Source organism: Megachile rotundata, chromosome 11, assembly GCF_050947335.1.
Source record: "Megachile rotundata isolate GNS110a chromosome 11, iyMegRotu1, whole genome shotgun sequence".
Taxonomy (NCBI): Eukaryota; Metazoa; Arthropoda; class Insecta; order Hymenoptera; family Megachilidae; genus Megachile; species Megachile rotundata.
The window spans coordinates 12,380,990-12,399,036 of record NC_134993.1 but is presented as its reverse complement, the minus strand read 5'-3'; the positions used below and the strand labels follow the sequence as shown (position 1 = coordinate 12,399,036).

Below are 18,047 nucleotides of genomic sequence, written 5' to 3'. Positions count from 1 at the left end.
ATTTAAACTGTAAAAATGAAGAAATTTTTAAAGTTTACGATTTTGAAATGAAGTTACTAAACTTTTGTGTCGTTTTGCTGTAATATGAAATTGGTATTTATCTTTACAGGTATTAGTATTATTTTATTCTTGTGCAGATTATTTTTACATTGATTCTATAGTAATACGATATAAACGGCTTACTATTATGAATATCACTATCTTCTAAATATGTTTCGTTATTTTGGCTTTTTCGTTTATAACATAAGCACTGTCTGCAGCTTTTCTCGCCAGCTTTGCAAGCATTCGCTTATTTGCATCCATTGTGGTATTACTCCCTTAAGGATAACAGAATTGTACAATATGACATGCAGCTCTTGAACATCTGTATCAATGGATTATTAAATTATTACTTTAGTTATTTATAATTAGCTAGTATTAGATCATGAATGTTACAATCTTATATTAGGAGAGTGTTGTGACATTATCACAAGAGCTTATTGTTGTAATTTACCTTCAATATAATAAATTACGTATGATAAGAAGCTGAACATTGGCAATAAATTTAATGTGAGTAATCTCTTTTTTCTGATGTAAAATAAGCTCTTCTATAAACATCCCCTGTTTATTATGTTACAATAATTCTATACGCACCGTTCCAAAACTCTCGATGTTCATATCATATAATCCTCCTGCAGTCAGTTTACATGGTCTGATAGACCTTGTTAACATTATATGCAGTATTACTTGATACTTAACTGGTATTTCGTGCCATTTGGAACAGTATCTGAAAATATCTATGCTAAATAATTCAAATAATTAAACTATCCGAATGTTCACTATAATCGCAGCATATTCGAAATTCAGTGTATACTTCTACCATGTAGCAAATACTTGTATAAAAAAGAAATCCATGGTCCCACACAATTTCACACTATAATTTCAGATTATGAAAAATTTCGAAACTGAAATTGTTTTATAAAATGTGGTAGAAAATTATAAATATACGAACATATTATCGGATAACTCGGAGCTTCGATCGAGAAGTACTTGGCCAGGCAAACTTAAGGTGTACAAATGAAACTGTTGGCCGAATAGGAACATAGCAATTCTAAACGCTTCTTGTGGACGATCAAAGTTCATCACCGCCTAAAGAAAGAGCATAAAATTATGTTTGTGTCTCTTAATATTGCAATTAATTAAAAACCTAGTTTGTGAATGGAATTTTTACTTGAACTGCAGTTGAAGTAATTCCCAGCATGTTCAGACCGACTTGAAACAAATAACTGAGGCGAGTACTGTCGTCCATGTACTCGTAAAATCTTGACAAGTAACGTCATAATAAATTAATAAAATGTTGGAGACTAGGGTGCTTCACTTACATATAATTCATAATTAAGTGTTATTACTAACTTGATGGCTTCATAATGAGTGTTCAGGCAACGTTTGAGCAAACGATATTTATGCTCATATTTTAAAGTACTATCCGTTTCCATGATTTCTGTTGCTCTTTTAATTTGGTACCTGCATTTGCAACAAACATTTCATTGAATGATTCTTAACTTTTATTTTGTCTATTATTTTACGGGGCAGATACATGTAATTACGAGTATACAGTTAGACGCTCTATAACTGGCTGTTGCATAAATGACTGTTAGGAAAGTCCGCTCACGCGCATGCGCACACTCGCTGTAAATAGGCGCGTGTATGTGATGCACAAAGTGCGTTCCTAACAGGGCGTACACAGCAGTAATTATGTACTATTAATAAATAAATTGTTAGACGTACCCGCACAGAGCAAATACTCCACTGATATAATGAAAGATAACCATGTACAATGAATCCATTACAATTATAACCAATGAGACAGCTAGTGAACAAATAGCCGAATGCACATACACGTAGTAAAAGTGGTCTTCGGTATTTATGAGGTAGTTCAGTTTGAACAATGGTATCTTTGTTCGAGTTTGGTTCGATTTTAAAATGAAGTCCAGTACCGGAGAGGACAACGGGATCGATAGGAATATTACCAAAACCCCCCATATACTAACTGAAAATTTCGTACATAACTTGCAACTGACAATACATAAATATAAAAGGATACATGCTCAGGATCGGTTAACATTTATTTAAAGTTGTCGTGGTGTTTACTTCTGTATAGTGTACCCATTCTACTTCCTTCCTTGGTGACTTCATTCAAAACGTCTATCTCATTGTTTAACTCGGACATTTCCCATTGTTCACACATGTGTTCGAACATGTTTTCAAACTGTAAAGTGTATCATACTAATTACATCGTCTTTTTATGCGTCATTGTTGCGATAGTACCTTTTTCCTGTTGATGTTGTGATTTACTATTTTGATTATTGAAACCGATATTGTGGCAATAATTGGCACGCATTCCATCATGGTATCCATGTCCTTTTCTCGAAGGGACTTCACGAACTGGAATATCTGCAATTATAATATTTGAATGAAAAAATAATATAGCTATTTACGTAATATTATTCAAATCTTTCGTAACGTTTTTATGGGAATCAAATTTTAATTTTTATAGCGCATCGCGTTAAGTTACCACGCGCTAAATGGCGCGCAGTAGATTTTAATGCGCTGCGTTGCTATGCACTGTATTACTACGCGTTAGATAACCACGCGCTGCACTACTACGCGTCAAATTACTACGCGCTAAATCACGGCGTAAATCGCAGTGCGTATTAATTTAAGATTGTATTAAATTATCATCCACTGTGCTCCTACACATATCCCCACGTAGCGATACATTTTCGGAAAAAGTCCTTACTTACTGACGGAATAAGAATGCTGAGCGAACAGCAAACCACCACAGTCACATTGATTTTATTGCTTCGTTCCGATTGCTTTGGATACTGTCCCAGAACTATCAAATACTCTTTGAACACTTTGTAACATGGTAGATCAAACGCATGCCTCTTCCGTCTCACACCTTTCTGCACTGAACATTAATCGACGTAATATTAAAACGCTACCACATATTTATCTCTCGAGAGTAATCTCGATACTACTTGCAAAATTAATACTGACAACAGAATGATCCTCTCAATTATAATTCATAGTTCAATATGTCTGATTCACGAAATACTTCGACTTAGACTGACATTTTTAAAAAAAAAGAAACCGTTAAAATTTTCAGTCACCAGGCGCGTCAACCGCACCTGGATCGGGCAATTGCATCGAGGAGAAAACTATGAATTATAGTAGATAGATTTTAGGCAGGCAAATGTTAATGACAATACATTAATTGTTTCTTACTATTTCCATACTTTTATGTTTCAGAAACGAGAAGCAATCTTCAAACGATGTTTGACACGAGAGTGATGGAAAATGTGGCCACCTTTTATACTGAAAAAGCGAGGAATTAATGTGTCTTCCATATAAGAAGCTCTCTGTTTGAATGACAGAACGTAAATTTTGCACCTTGGCTTATCGAGCCTCTTGTCACCGTACCTGATTATATCAATTGACAAGTATGGATTAGGGTTATAGCTTACGGGTTAGCCTGTAGAAACCATAAGCACAAGGTTCATGAGAAAATGACATTTGGCCAATTCCGATAATTCCATCTTCAATCGTGTTATAAATTGCTCGAAGATTTCTATTTTCTAGCTGTAAATATTTTACTTGACGTTTTTATTACATTGTATCGTATTATCCACACTCGAATGTAATATTCAACAGTCCTTTGTGCATAAAAGAAAGTATGAAAATATACGCATCGGAAATTGCAAGCAGAGCGAATTCTGTTAGTTTGAACTTGGACGTGATGCTCGAAGCTTCTCTCGCGTCATCGAGCATAAATCTTGAACAATGTGAATCGTAAGTTAACCTGTAATTCATTGCAACTCTTCGGAAGCTGACACGATTCGATGGGCTGTTTTACATCTAACAGTTGCAACGTTGTTGAAATTCTCCTCTCAGGATAATGAAGATAATTAAAATCATCTTTACCAAGTTGTCAACTGTCTTCCTTGTTGCTGTCATTCTTGAATGAACAAGGTTAGCGCTGTCTTTACATATTTACGAATTTGAAAAATTTATTAGATGCTGTAGTATTTATACTGGTTGCCATAATCATGGAATAATTAATAATGAATCATGAATTAAAACTTTTACGTGCTAGACCGTTAAACTACTTCGAAGCCCAAAACAGGTTTCCCGCCAAATCCAAAATGAGAATACAAGACTCGTTTGAAACCTTCAAATAATTGTTAATGTAATAAAATATATTACCATCAAATGATAAAAGAGAACTTTTATAAGAAATATCTTTATTAATTATAATTATACATATTATGTACAAATAGTATTTAAAATAATGAGAATAGGACATGTTGAGATTAACCTGTCCTCTTTATGTCTAATATAAAATTTGAAGGTTAAACTTTAAATTTATCTCTTCAATAAATTTTAGGCATATTATCATACTGTTCTCAAATTATTTTATCTAACTTTCGAGAGATGTCGCTACAATATCGTGTCCTGCAGGGAAGTTCCCATGACGATGTGACCTCAAAATGTCTAGTTACTAGATGTCGCTTCTCGTTTTTCACTAGCACGACGCGGGTTGCTACAGCCATCTACCTGCAACCTTAACATGTTGCGAGTTACCAATCCAGTATTGAACTCTGCATCGCAAGTCACGTTTATAAACGTACTTTCCTGGTTTGTTGTTCGCTTGCTCGGTGTTTTGTATATGTTTATATCGGTTTTTTGTGTAAAAACTATATCATTATCACAATGAGTGCCGAGGAGGAAGTGTTGCGGATTCAAAAAAAGTTAAACAAGATGTCGAGCGGTGACGGGACGGTGAGTAAGTGAGTAAAATAATAGTTGTGTATCGCTCGGCACATTAGGGGCTGCTCAATGAGAACAAAAGCCACTTTTCCAACTTAAAATGCAATTACTCTGTTAACCCGAATATGTGCAGTACGTATATGCGAGTGCAGCATTGTATAACATTGTTGTTTCGAAAGAAGTATTTATGTTTATGTGTATAAGTTTGTGTGACTGGGTATCAACTAATGTATCACAAGGTATTGTGGAGCTTAGATATCTGACGTACTAATTTTAACGCGTTCGTAAAGCTTAGCAAACCATGTTCTCATTATCAAATTTGGTGTATATTTTCACTTATTTAAACAAGATACTGGTTTGCAAAGATTTATCACTGTATTCGTTCAATACATTCCAAGAACGATGAATTATCTCATTGTAAACTTATTTATTTGCATCAGATGTGATACAAAAGAAGTAAATTATCAGCAGGAATGGTGTCATTACATAAAATTCACCATATGTTTTGGTGATAAAGATGTCTAATGAACATTTTTTAAATCATACTTCCAATAAAATAATTTCGTATTAGATTAATATTATATATATATGTAATTTATGTTACGACATAAAAATTCTACTAAGTTTTATATTTTTTGTTAAATAAATGTTTGTTACAGGGGCAGGAACAAGCATTGGAATTACTTAAAATATTGCAAAAGCTGCCTGTTGATTTGGAACTTCTCACTAAGACACGAATTGGAATGACCGTTAATGCATTAAGAAAATCGAGCAGAGATGAAGAAGTTATATCGTTAGCAAAGACACTTATAAAAAATTGGAAAAAGTTTTTATCCGGTAAGTTGACACTATGTAACAAAATATGCGAGAACTGTATTTACAATTGTAATGTATTAAATTTGTGAAGGATCCAACAAGGAAAAAGATTCTACTTCATCGAGTAGTTCAAAGAAGAAAGATGACAAATCAGAAAAGAATAAAGATGACGGAGATCAAAAGAAAGATAAGGACTCCATAGATGGAAATGATGTTAAAATGAAGGAGGAGAAACCTCACAAGGATATTCAGAGAAAACAATCAACGTTCCCAGCTCCTACCACAACAGATGCGGTGAGGCTTAAATGCAGGGAACTTCTGGCAGCAGCTTTAAGAGTGGATGGAAATACGATCGAAGGATGTGCTTCGCCAGAAGAATTGGCAGAAGAACTAGAAGAAGCAATTTATGCAGAGTTTAAAAATACTGATAACAGATACAAAAACAGGGTAAGTGTTCTATCAGCCACGTGCTTCTGTGTTTTATCAAAAATATGTAATTGTAAATGTTTGTTCAGGTGCGTAGCAGAGTTGCTAATTTACGTGACGCAAAGAATCCTAATTTGCGGACGAATTTCATTGCTGGTGCAATAACGCCTGCTAGGCTTGCTGTTATGACTGCTGAAGAAATGGCGAGCGATGAAATAAAACAGTTAAGGGAACAGTTTAAAAAGGAGGCAATCAACGATGCTCAACTTGCTACAGTGCAAGGAACAAAAACTGATTTGTTGAAATGTGGAAAATGCAAAAAGCGCAATTGCACTTACAACCAAGTACAAACGCGTTCGGCTGATGAACCTATGACCACTTTCGTGCTATGTAATGAATGCGGGAACCGATGGAAGTTCTGTTAAACGTTCTAACTTCGTATGGTTATTTTTGATCGATATGGAAAGCAAGATGTGTTTCGTTCAAGACCTACGTATTAATCGACACGTATTAAAATTAATGAGACGTCATTGGATGTATATTGCATAAAAATTTCTCATTCACAGAGTGTATATTAATCGTTTAATGATGCTTTTAATCTCTTCACAAGTTTCTAAGTACTTGGTTTTCATGCTACTGTATATATTGACATTGTAATGTACTTTAGGACTCAGCTTCGTAGAATTCGAATCAAACCGAAGAGAAACTGGATAAATTAGACGGACTGAAAATACTTCGAATTCTTTTAAATAATGCGTCAATGTTGGGAGTTGTAACACGCGAGTCATATTAAAAGTAAGATATTTCATTTTACATTGTACGAGTTTACACACATGTCTTATCTCTGAAAATTTCGAAATTGTGGGTACAGTACTGAAATACATGGTATGTAATTACAGTGTAGCGTTTTTCAAACCCTTAATGTGAAAGTCCAAACTTCATAGTCTCAGATATATTTAACCGACGCTCATAAATATATTTGAAATTATAATATTTTCTTATTACATTTTTTAAATATTTATAGAGTTATACATCGACTAGGTTCAATGTTGTGTTTCGTTTCAAAGGTCTTAAAATGTTTTATCCCGCCTTTTTTAGGTTGAGTTATCGGGTCTCGAGGATAGGTTGGGTTTGTGTTAGGTTAGGTATATCTTCAAGTGCCTATTATTAGATTTCTATTCTTAAAGTCATATTTATATAGAAGCATATTTTCAAAGGCTGTTTAAAGCTGCATAGATTTGTTATTACTTTTTGGTATCATATGAATTTTAAAGTCCCGAGATTATGTCGGTCATAAGTTCATTTAGGTTATGTAAACGTTAAATCAGATGTTACATTAGGTTAGGTGAGAATCTAACCTAACCATGACATAACCCCAAACAATAAATACAATTCGCTTATAGCAGTTGTAACAAGTAACTTGAATTACATAACTCAAACTACAATGTAATTCAGGTCATGCAACTGTTAGTATAGATGTCTCTGCAATCTTTTCAGTACTGTAGTTTATTCTGTACACAAAAATTATAACAAGAATGTTAAGAAAAAGGGAGATATCCTTTTATTCTTGTAATTACATGTCTATTTTGCTTTCTTGCTCTTAATTTTCCTCATGTAAAATTCAAGTTCTTTTCCTTCAAGTATGTAACCATCAGCCCGACCGCACTGTCCAGGTCTACTTGCTATGCAGGCTGAAATTTAAATTTATGTTTAGTATTCCAAAGTTTTGTGTATCAGTTCTCACTGTTCTGTACATTCAATTTTCTGCACATTGCTTACCAAGTACACGTCCTGTGGCAAATTGTTCTTCCAAAGCAGGTTCAACTTTGGCAAACCGCTGTCTCGCTTTGTATTTGGATTCAACCTTCTTTGAGCGTTTTTTGTTTAAAACTTCTTCTTCGGCTTCGGTCTATAAATACATGCTATTTTATTAAATCGTCTAATATCCAATAATATTAAAAACTGGAAAATCTAAATACATACTAATTTAGCTCCTCGTTTACGACCCAGGGGTAAAACATAGTGGCTCTCGTACCACTGTCTGAAAGGTGTTGCGTCGATGGTAACAATCGCATTTTTTACTAGAGTCTTGGTTCTCACTAATTCATTGTTTGATGCATTGTAAACGACATCAATAATACGGGTCTTCCTCGTAGTGCATTCTGATCCCCAAGAGAAATTACCTGTGTCCAGACGCAGAGCTCTGTACTTTTTGTTTCCACCACGTGTACGCACCTGGTTTACACAGAAACAAGATATTTATTCACAATCACTATTACTTTAATTCCAAGTATTTTAATTGTAATACCGTATGGATGCGTTGAGCTCCAAGCTTGGTGTTTGCAGCAGGACGTCCTAATTCGAACTTCCTCTTCTTGCGAAGAGGTTTCCTTTTGCCACCAGTGGCACGTCTCTTATGCCAGTGATCACGAGAAATACCTGCAAACAATTAATTGCTCTTGTTTAAACCTACATCAAAACAAATGGAGAATAATATGGAAAACATGTACATAACCTCTATGCACTTTTAACTACTTGTACATTGCAAACAACTTAAAATTTCAGAAAGATAACATTGTCAGAAGTAAATAACAATAAATAAACGCAGAGGGAGATGCAAGTCTCACAATTATAAACATTTTATGTCAAAATAAGAAACAAATATTGTTAATATATAATTATTAAAGAGTCTAAAACTTTAGTTGTCAAAATAATATATACTGAAATGGGAAGGTGTAGTGTTTCAGTAACGTACAGAGGCTTAATTAACAATGATTGTTTATTTGAAAATATGGATTCAAATGGATGAAAACAAAACTCTCATAAAATCAAATAACTCACCCATGGTGGCTAGATTTAAAAGAACCTTAAACTATGCAATTTCTGATGATGTTTCTTTCTCAAACTTTGAGTGGGAACACTGCTGCCCTCCATTAACACAGGATTGAATCACTGTGATCATACATTTGTAACAAATTATAATTTATTATACTAATAAACGTCTGTGTGGTGATAAATTGCATGCTAATGAATTTATTTATTTAGTATTTTGCACTGTAGTTTTAAAGTGAGATGTTTTAGGAAGATCTGGGAATTCTCTGCCTTGTACCATAAATAACGTATGTGATAGATGAGTATATTTATACATATTTATTTTCTTGTACAATTTAAAATTTGATAATGCAGTTTCCTTCTGTTATATAGACTCGCCTTATATTGCCATTTACACAAGTTCAACCTTATAAAATATCTCTACATTAATACTATTTAATTCCAAAGCCTCAAGGTGCCATAATATACAGTTACAACATGTTGAAGCTTTTATACATTTAATTTGTAAGAACAACATTAAAAATTTATCTTACATTATTAAGAAAACCAGTACTAGCATAAGAAAGTTTCTTTTCAAGTAATAAATTAGAAACATTGAAGATATTTTAAGAAACACGTACTTATGCGCTATCCCATATTTGAATTTCGCGCGCGGTGGCTACAGAATGCTACGCGTGACGTCACTACGCCGTGACAGGTCACTGCAACAGAAAATGTTATTTTCATGAGAAATAAGACATTTCCGGGAATATTTCGGTACATTGGCGACGCATTATGGTTCCTGAGGCATTTAGAAACAAATTTCTATTAGGGTTTGATGCGTTTTGATGCCTAATAAAGCCAGAAAATCAATTTTTGTCGAATTCGGTAAAAAACGGTACAGGTGGCGCCATCTAGCGGCGAGCGGCGGAACTACAAAAAACTAAAATCTCGATTTTCTCGAAAACTAGCGACTTTTCCGAAATTCTGAGATATACAAATTGTTCCTTGTCGCCTACGGAATCGAACGAATGTAATTATAGCCTGCTAGGACCATTATTAAAGAAAATAGAGAAATAGCCCATTTCATGGACTAAAAAATTGCCGTCCATCTAGCGGCGAAAGTTGGAACTACAAAAATAGAAAATCTCGATTTTCTCGAAAACTGGCAACTTTTCCGAAATTCTGAGATATACAAATTGTTCCTTGTTGCCTACGGAATCGAACGAATGTAATTATAGCCTGCTAGGACCATTATTAAAGAAAATAGAAAAATGGCCCATTTCATGGACCAAAAAATTACCGTCCATCTAGCGGTGAAAGTTGGAACTAATCGAAAAAAGTCCATGAATTACACTTTTTTTCTAATTTCGTTATTAATAGTGCTAGCGTGTTATAATGGTATTCTATCGATTCCATAGACGACAAGGAACAATTTGTATATCTCAGAATTTCGGAAAAGTTCCTAGTTTTAGAGAAAATCGAAATTTTCTATTTTTGTAGTTCCAACTTTCGCCGCTAGATGGACGCCAATTTTTTGGTCCATGAAATGGGCTATTTTTCTAATTTCTTTAATAAGGGTCCTAGAGGGCTATGAAAGTACTCATTCGATTCCTTAGGCGATAAGGAACAATTTGTATATCTCAGAATTTCGGAAAAGTCGCTACTTTTCGAGAAAATCGAGATTTTCTATTTCGTTAGTTCCAACTTTCACCGCTAGATGGACGGCAATTTTTTGGTCCATGAAATGGGCTATTTTTCTATTTTCTTTAATAATGGTCCTAGCAGGCTATAATTACATTCGTTCGATTCCGTAGGCGGCAAGGAACAATTTGTATATCTCAGAATTTCGGAAAAGCCGCTAGTTTTCGAGAAAATCGAAATTTTAGTTTTTCGTAGTTCCACCGCTCGCCGCTAGATGGCGCCACCTGTACCGTTTTGGACCGAATTCGACAAAAATTGATTTTCTGGCTTTATTAGGCATCAAAACGCATCAAACCCTAATAGAAATTTGTTTCTAAATGCCTCAGGAACCATACTGCGTCGCCAATGTGCCGAAATATTCCCGGAAATGCCTTATTTCTCATAAAAATGACATTTTCAGTTGCAGCGACTCGCACGGAGTAGTGACGTCACGCGTAGCATTCTGTAGCCACCGCGCGCGCAATTCAAACGCGGAATAGTGCGTAAGTACGTGTTTCTCAAAATATCTTCAATGTTTCTAATTTATTACTTGAAAAGTAACTTTCTTATGCTAGTACTGGTTCTCTTAATAATGTAAGATAAATTTTTAATGTCGTTCTTACAAATTAAATGTATAAAAGCTTCAAAATGTTGTAACTGTATATTATGGCAACTTGAGGCTTTGGAATAAAATAGTATTACTGTAGAGATATTGTATAAGGTTGAACTTGTGTAAACGGCAATATAACGAGAGCCTATATAACAGAAGGAAGCTACATTATCAAATTTAAATTGTGAAAGAAAATAAATGTGTTCTTGTTAATTATAGCAGTCTCTAACATTATTAAAATTTAACAAAATAAAAAATAAATAAAATGAAATTGTTATAAACAAAATTAGATAATAATTAAGTAAAATACTTTCCCAACTTGTTACGGGACTGCAAATTTCCTGTTTGTTCGGTCTCCCAGGTAATTCCCTAGCGAAACGAAAAGAATCGCATCCGGTGGCCACGTGCAACCCCGCGGGTCCTTTCCACCCCGAACCCTTGAACGAAGGGCGCGAAACCCTCGGGCACGCGCTGCTGAAATTATAGCGCCATGTGGCACCGGTCACGGTTCGTTTGATACGCAAATTCTGAAAAAGTTTACTAAAATTGGATTTTTAATTCGCCTATTTCTAGTTTAATTTTACTCGATGAACTTCCTGCAGCGTCATCGGGGCTGATACTTCTCTCCCCTTTTTTTAATTGAACGTGTGATTAATGGTCGACGGATGTAACACCTGGTTCTTACTTTTATGGGGTCTATTGGACCCTAACAATTTTTATATTCTTATTTAGACTTGCAATTTTTAAATAATACAAAAATATGGAGAATGTTGAATAGTGGGTCGTTTTTTGGGGTTATGTTTATGCATACTTTTAAGTTATTTAAAAGAAGGTTAGGTTAGGTTAGAGTGTCTCTATGGGAAGATCTATGAGTCCCTAATAATTTTTATTGTTTTTTTGAATTGTTATTTAAACTTGCAATTTTTTTATAATACAAGAAGGTGTGGAGTGCTGGATACTGTTTTTCTTTTTGGGGTTATGTTTGTGGGTACTTTTAGGTTATGTGAGAGAAGGTTAGGTTAGGTTAGGGTGTCTCTATGGCTGATTCTAACAATATTTATGTTTTCATAAATTTTTATTTAAACTTGCAATTTTCAAATAAAATAAAAATGTGTAGATTGCTGAATACTGTCTCTTCTACTTAGGTTATGTTCATGGATACTTTTAAGTTATTAGGAGATAAGGTTAGTTAGGTTAGGGTGACTCTGTGGCGGAGTCTGTGAGACCCTAACAACTTTTGTATTTTTACAAATTTTTATTTAGACTTGCAATTTTTAAACGGTGTATATAATGCAGAAATACTGTCTTTCTTTTTGGGTCACGTTTATGGACACTTTGAGGTTCGATTAGATAAGGTTAGGTTAGGTTAGAGCGACTCTATGATGGAATCTATACGAACCTAACATTTTTATATTTTTAGCATTTGTTATTCTCTTTTTTTACACTCATTATTCATTTATTAATTAGTATAACTTTATGAACATTTTGTGGTTGGGTTAGGTGAGGTTAGGTTGGTGGAAATAACCTAACTAACTTCTGAATAAAATAAAAGTATATCATTCACAATACTGTTTCTTTTTAACTTTTTCTTTATTTATTAACTTCTTTATATTATTTTATTAATTTAAAAGGTGTTACATTTTTAAGAAAAGTTACGTAATGTTTAAAGTAACCTAACCTAATTTAACAATAACTAGTTAAGTAATAATGGTACTTATTAGTGTCCTTTTTTTTATTAAAATGATATACAATTTTTACTGATAAATCTAATTTCTAAAGTGGTTTTTTTTGTAACAATTACACTGTTAGTTGCCATAAAATATTAAGAGGCATTAAGCTTTAACGTCGTTAGCTGAAACGGGACAAGAGTTCGTAGAAAAGAAGGTTAGGACGTAACAAGACGGATTTGCATGCTTAATCAACTTATTCAAATTCTCTCTGATTTAATCCCACTTAAAGGATTTGTAAATTGCGAGTCGATTTAATTTCGCTACTTAACGAAGAACCTTCACTCTCGTTTCTCTTAAAGAATACATTGGTTGTATTCCTTTCAAACAAACACTTTCGTTAAACACTGGGAATTATGGGAATTTAGAGAATGTGGGAATTATAGGAATTTGTTGAAGTATCAAACGTTTATAGATTTATACTCTTCAATTTTTAGAGACTTAAAGATGAAACTATTTGAAGCTCTAATTATATGAAGACTCACAAATTTCATAACTTATGTATTTAAAAATTGAGAGATTCGAAGATTCATAAATTTGAAGCTCTAATTATATGAACACTCACAAATTTCATAACTTATGTATTTAAAAATTGAGAGATTCAAAGATTCATAAATTTGAAGCTCTAATTATATGAACACTCACAAATTTCATAACTTATGTATTTAAAAATTGAGGGATTCGAAGATTCATGAATTTGAAGCTCTAATTATATGAACACTCACAAATTTCATAACTTATGTATTTAAAAATTGAGAGATCTGAAGATTCATGAATTTAAAAATTTGAAAAGTAATTAATAATTCTAAAATGTAATATTTAAGACCTAAATTTCATGAAATAAATTTTGTTACAAAGGATGCTTATCCGAAGAAGATATTCAAAAGACACGTGCAGAGCGACAGATGCCATGGACCCGGTACATCTCGAATCTCCTTGATTTATGAACAACGAGGAGGATCGATGACAACCGGTGTACATCCGTGAAAAAGGAGGCTTCTAGGGTCTGCAGATGTTCTCTGCGAGCACGCACGTGCCAAGAAACAATCGTGCAGAGAAGAGCACATCCTGAGACACTTTTGCAGCCTCTTTGTCAAGATAACAACGAACTCAAGATGATACATACTTCCTTCATGCTGTAGAAACTTGAAATATATGTTGGTGTCTCTATATTAAATTAGAGAAATAAAGATTACTTTAGTCAAGAATAATTTTGCTCAGAAGAATAGTTGTATGAATTAATTTTTGTCATTTAATCATACATTGTCACGAACATTTTATCATTCATTTATTTATAGTATTTTATTTTTAGTTTAAAGCAACTGTTTGTAGACATGGTATTGAAAAACGATGTCTGAAGAGATCTTCAGTCACGAATTAAATGTGGCAGATGTTTCCTGTTAAACGTCTTCTTCTGACAGGATGCTTCGTCCGCCATTTTGTGTAAAACAGAGCAGTCTTAAGTCTTTGAAACTGTAGGGGATTTAATAAAAATTTGAGAGCTTTGGAATTTGAGGATCAGGGTGTTTGTGCATTTTTGATTTAAAAAATTTCAAAATTACCTTTTGTAACTTAGAAATGTAAAAATATGGAATTTTCAAGAGAATGATCCAAACAAAAGAAAATTGAATACTACTTCAGACAAGTATTAATGCTTTCATAAAGAGAAATGGCAGCCATGCGTCTGCGATCTTTCAATCGAACGAAAACCATCGAACGCTGATTTATTTTCTTAGAAAATATTTCGGAAACTTCTCTAGAGTACTAGTCTATCTATCTCTATGTTTATTATACGTACGTTCCGAATTGAAGCTTCTGTTTTTATCTACGTCACTCAATCTGTTTTAATTTAATAGAATTGACTACTATAGTATAATTATATAATTGTAACAATAATATGCAATTTGTGTTCATTTTTAATTAAGTAAATTTATTGAACATGTAATTTGTACATTACAATTGAAATTTTATTTAGACATTATACTAATTTATATTGTATATACGTTTTATACAATTTTGTACAATTTTATACAATTTTATACAATTTTATACAATTTTATACAATTTTAGACAATTTTAGACAATTTTAGACAATTTTAGACAATTTTATACAATTTTAGACAATTTTGTACAATTTTGTACAATTTTATACAATTTTATACAATTTTATACAATTTTATACAATTTTATACAATTTTAGACAATTTTAGACAATTTTAGACAATTTTAGACAATTTTAGACAATTTTATACAGCTTTATACAATTTTATACAATTTTATACAGCTTTATACAATTTTATACAATTTTGTACAATTTTAAACAATTTTATACAATTTTGTACAATTTTAAACAATTTTAAACAATTTTAAACAATTTTATACAGCTTTGTACAATTTTATTCAATTTTACACAGCTTTATACAAGTTTATACAATTTTACACAATTTTTATACAATTTACAAACTGACTTTTGTAGCAACATATTTTTCTCTAATTTTTGTTCTCGCAATTTTCAAGATATTCAATAAAATAACAATTGACTAAATAATTTCGTGACTAACGAAATGAAAATTTCAATTTAATTTTCTTAGTCATAAACCAGTCACAAAGGTCTGAACGTATGTTGAATTTTAATAGAAACATTTCCAAGAAATAGCACGAGAAATCGATGCTCCATTGTGTTACAATAGCGACAGATGTTGCGATCGCAAATCGATCTATTCAATGGCTTAAGAACAGAAATGGGGGATTAAATGTGTGAATCGAAATGGGGAAATCGTGGAAACTGTGATCTCTGGATAAGCTTGTCATTGTTGCATCAGCGGTGAATGGTCACGTGACGTCATAGAGCAAAATGGCGGACGTTCCACTTCGAGTTTTCGAAAATAATTTATAGAATTATTAGATATTTTTTTGTAACGAAGTTTGGATAATTATTTAAAAAATACTTGAACAATTATAAACAGCTATAACATATTATTATTTACGTACTATTATTATTATTATCATTATAGCTATAATATACTATTATTTATGTATTATTATAAATCGAACAATTAGATGGTTGTTAAAAAAGCTATATAATCACAAGAAGAATGAGATAAATACTAAACCAAAAACTTCATCTATGTTAGATAAAATAATTATCTAATTCTGTAGTGTAGTGAATTAGAGAAGTTCTGAAGTTAAATAAAACAATTACAAACAACAACAATTCAATTCTAAAAATAAAATTTCAATAAAATTCAATAGGAAATTTTTAAACAAACTTGAATAATTTAGAGATGTGATTTGAAGATTTTTAAAATTTTGGGTTCACAAGTTCAGAAATTTGAAAGTTCAGAAACTTGAGTGTTCAGAGATTCTTAAATTCGATAGCTCAGTAAATAAAAAACGAGAGAAAGCAAGGGTGAACTCGTTAATTGTCAAGTGTCTAATTGTACCAACGAGAATTAATCTCAAATGTTACTCGTTCGAATCGAACTCTTTTCGAAGATCGCTGGTCCAAGGGTGGCCACCCTACAACAGCACGTGCACGGTTTCGGGGGCTCGCTAGGGGTGTCGATGGGGCACACTCTCCGCTAAGGGTGCTTTTCCCTTCTGTGGATCCTCCCCTTTAATCTCTGGCTTGCTTTTCTTCTGTAGAACGTTCGTCTGTGATTTCAACAGCTGCTCCTTTCGAATTGCGACGCAAAATTCTTTCTTTGATTTCGGTTTCTTTGGCGGGAAATTTTTTATTTTCGATCCTTTTGTTCGCTCAGTTTCTCAAGTTTCTTGTGAATACTGGTTTGTAAGTTGTAAGTTATGCAGAACGACAAAGGTTAGGTTGAAGCATTACTTTGAATGTTAATTTAAAACTAACCTAACCTACCTAATTTAACTAACCCGACCTATCTAACCTATCTAACCTAACTTACCTAACTTATCTAACCTCACCTACTTAACTTATCTAACCTAACCTACCTAACATATCTAACCTAACCTACCTAACTTATTTAACCAAACCTACCTAACTTAGCTAGCCTAACCTACCCAACCTAACCTACCTAACCTAACCTACTGACCTAACCTACTGACCTAACCTACTGACCTAACCTACTGACCTAACCTACTGACCTAACCTACTGACCTAACCTACTGACCTAACCTACTGACCTAACCTACTGACCTAACCTACTGACCTAACCTACTGGCCTAACCTACTGGCCTAACCTACTGACCTAACCTACTGACCTAACCTACTGACCTAACCTACCTAACCCACCTAACTTGTCTAACCTGACCTGTCTAACCTACCTAACTTACCTAACCTAACCTGTTAACTCATCTAACCTAGCTCACCTAACTTACCTAACCTAACCTTAAAAACTTGAGTGTTCAGAGACTTCTAAGTTTGACAATTTAGTTGATAAAAATTAGAAAAATCGAACTCCAAAATGTACCTAAAAGTAATAAAACCAAAAACCATCAAAATGTAAGTAAATGAGAAAAATATAATTAAAAATTGAAAGCTTCAAAATATAATTAAAAGTGTAAAAATGAAAAGATAAGTAAAATTTGAAAATTGTAAGTCAAAGTTAAAATAAAAGTAACAAAACATTTCGGCTTCGGTTCCTAAAACGCATAATAATCGAAAGCGATCTACTATCCCCATTCACTAACCACCACCGCTTTCAAGAGCCTCGTAGAGGAGGGGCGCCTACTACCTGGGGGTAGCGTTCATGCCAATGGCTTCTACTATTCGCAGTTTAGGCTGTCAGTTGTTAGAGAACGGACTGACAGCTAACCGATTTGTGGCACACATCCACGGACGCTTTTCGTGTTCGGTGTTGGTCCGCGTCTTCCATTAATCTTCGAGCTGCGTCGGTGAAAAATTGATCTTCGGACTGCGTCGTTCTCTCTGAAAACTACAATTTTTAAACAAGAAACAAGTGGTCTAACAACCAAGTGTTCTATAAACAAAAATATAAATAATGTGTTACTAAAATTAATTCGTCGGCGTGTTCGGTTTTGAAAAATGATTTTTTACGGGTCGGTCAGAAATAGTTGTTTATAATTTTTGCAAGATTGAAAATAAATGAAAATGATTCAAATGTGGATTATTTTATATTTAATGATATGTTTGTACAAGTTGTAATTAGTGAATTCAAAGCTTTGTGAGACGA

At 33.2% G+C, this 18,047-nt stretch overlaps 3 protein-coding genes and 1 long non-coding RNA gene across 19 annotated transcripts; 2 read left to right on the top strand and 2 right to left on the bottom strand.

The window, feature by feature from the left end:
- Positions 1 to 96: 96 nt before the first annotated feature.
- LOC100875887 (uncharacterized) lies at positions 97 to 3,603 on the bottom strand. Of its 12 annotated transcripts, none has more exons than XR_013039874.1 (11): positions 3,279 to 3,410; positions 2,784 to 2,950; positions 2,308 to 2,433; positions 2,131 to 2,248; positions 1,768 to 2,029; positions 1,393 to 1,503; positions 1,211 to 1,301; positions 992 to 1,128; positions 874 to 913; positions 634 to 776; positions 97 to 364 (listed from the first exon to the last, which is right to left on the bottom strand). XR_013039874.1 is itself a non-coding variant. In XM_076537165.1 (11 exons), coding segments are annotated over exons 2-11 (1,200 nt in total). In that variant the 5' UTR covers positions 3,269 to 3,357; positions 3,463 to 3,603; the 3' UTR covers positions 97 to 310. The 12 variants fall into 12 exon arrangements, 10 of the variants coding, with proteins under 10 accessions (XP_076393280.1, XP_076393279.1, XP_012138654.1 ...); XM_076537165.1 differs by lacking the exon at positions 874 to 913 and adding an exon at positions 3,463 to 3,603 and having other exon boundaries at positions 634 to 766; positions 3,268 to 3,357; XM_076537164.1 differs by lacking the exon at positions 874 to 913 and adding an exon at positions 3,463 to 3,603 and having other exon boundaries at positions 634 to 766; positions 3,279 to 3,357.
- Positions 3,604 to 3,870: 267 nt separating this feature from the next.
- TfIIS (RNA polymerase II elongation factor) lies at positions 3,871 to 6,949 on the top strand. Of its 5 annotated transcripts, none has more exons than XM_012283239.2 (4): positions 3,871 to 4,011; positions 5,469 to 5,646; positions 5,717 to 6,072; positions 6,141 to 6,949. In XM_012283239.2, exons 1-4 carry the CDS (start codon positions 4,003 to 4,005, stop codon positions 6,474 to 6,476), a joined length of 879 nt encoding a protein of 292 aa, XP_012138629.1. In that variant the 5' UTR covers positions 3,871 to 4,002; the 3' UTR covers positions 6,477 to 6,949. The 5 variants fall into 5 exon arrangements, with proteins under 5 accessions (XP_012138629.1, XP_003699506.1, XP_012138637.1 ...); XM_003699458.3 differs by lacking the exon at positions 3,871 to 4,011 and adding an exon at positions 4,581 to 4,821; XM_012283247.2 differs by lacking the exon at positions 3,871 to 4,011 and adding an exon at positions 4,581 to 4,829.
- Positions 6,950 to 7,589: 640 nt separating this feature from the next.
- Positions 7,590 to 9,023, bottom strand: LOC100874763 (small ribosomal subunit protein eS8-like). Its single transcript, XM_012283619.2, has 5 exons — positions 8,893 to 9,023; positions 8,360 to 8,490; positions 8,035 to 8,286; positions 7,831 to 7,960; positions 7,590 to 7,742 (listed from the first exon to the last, which is right to left on the bottom strand). The coding sequence occupies exons 1-5, from the start codon at positions 8,894 to 8,896 to the stop codon at positions 7,633 to 7,635; spliced, it is 627 nt and encodes a 208-aa protein (XP_012139009.2). The 5' UTR covers positions 8,897 to 9,023; the 3' UTR covers positions 7,590 to 7,632.
- A 3,323-nt stretch (positions 9,024 to 12,346) lies between these two features.
- Positions 12,347 to 14,093, top strand: LOC143265367 (uncharacterized). The gene is made up of 2 exons (XR_013039842.1): positions 12,347 to 13,039; positions 13,741 to 14,093. It is a non-coding gene; the product is annotated as an uncharacterized LOC143265367 (long non-coding RNA).
- Positions 14,094 to 18,047: the final 3,954 nt, after the last annotated feature.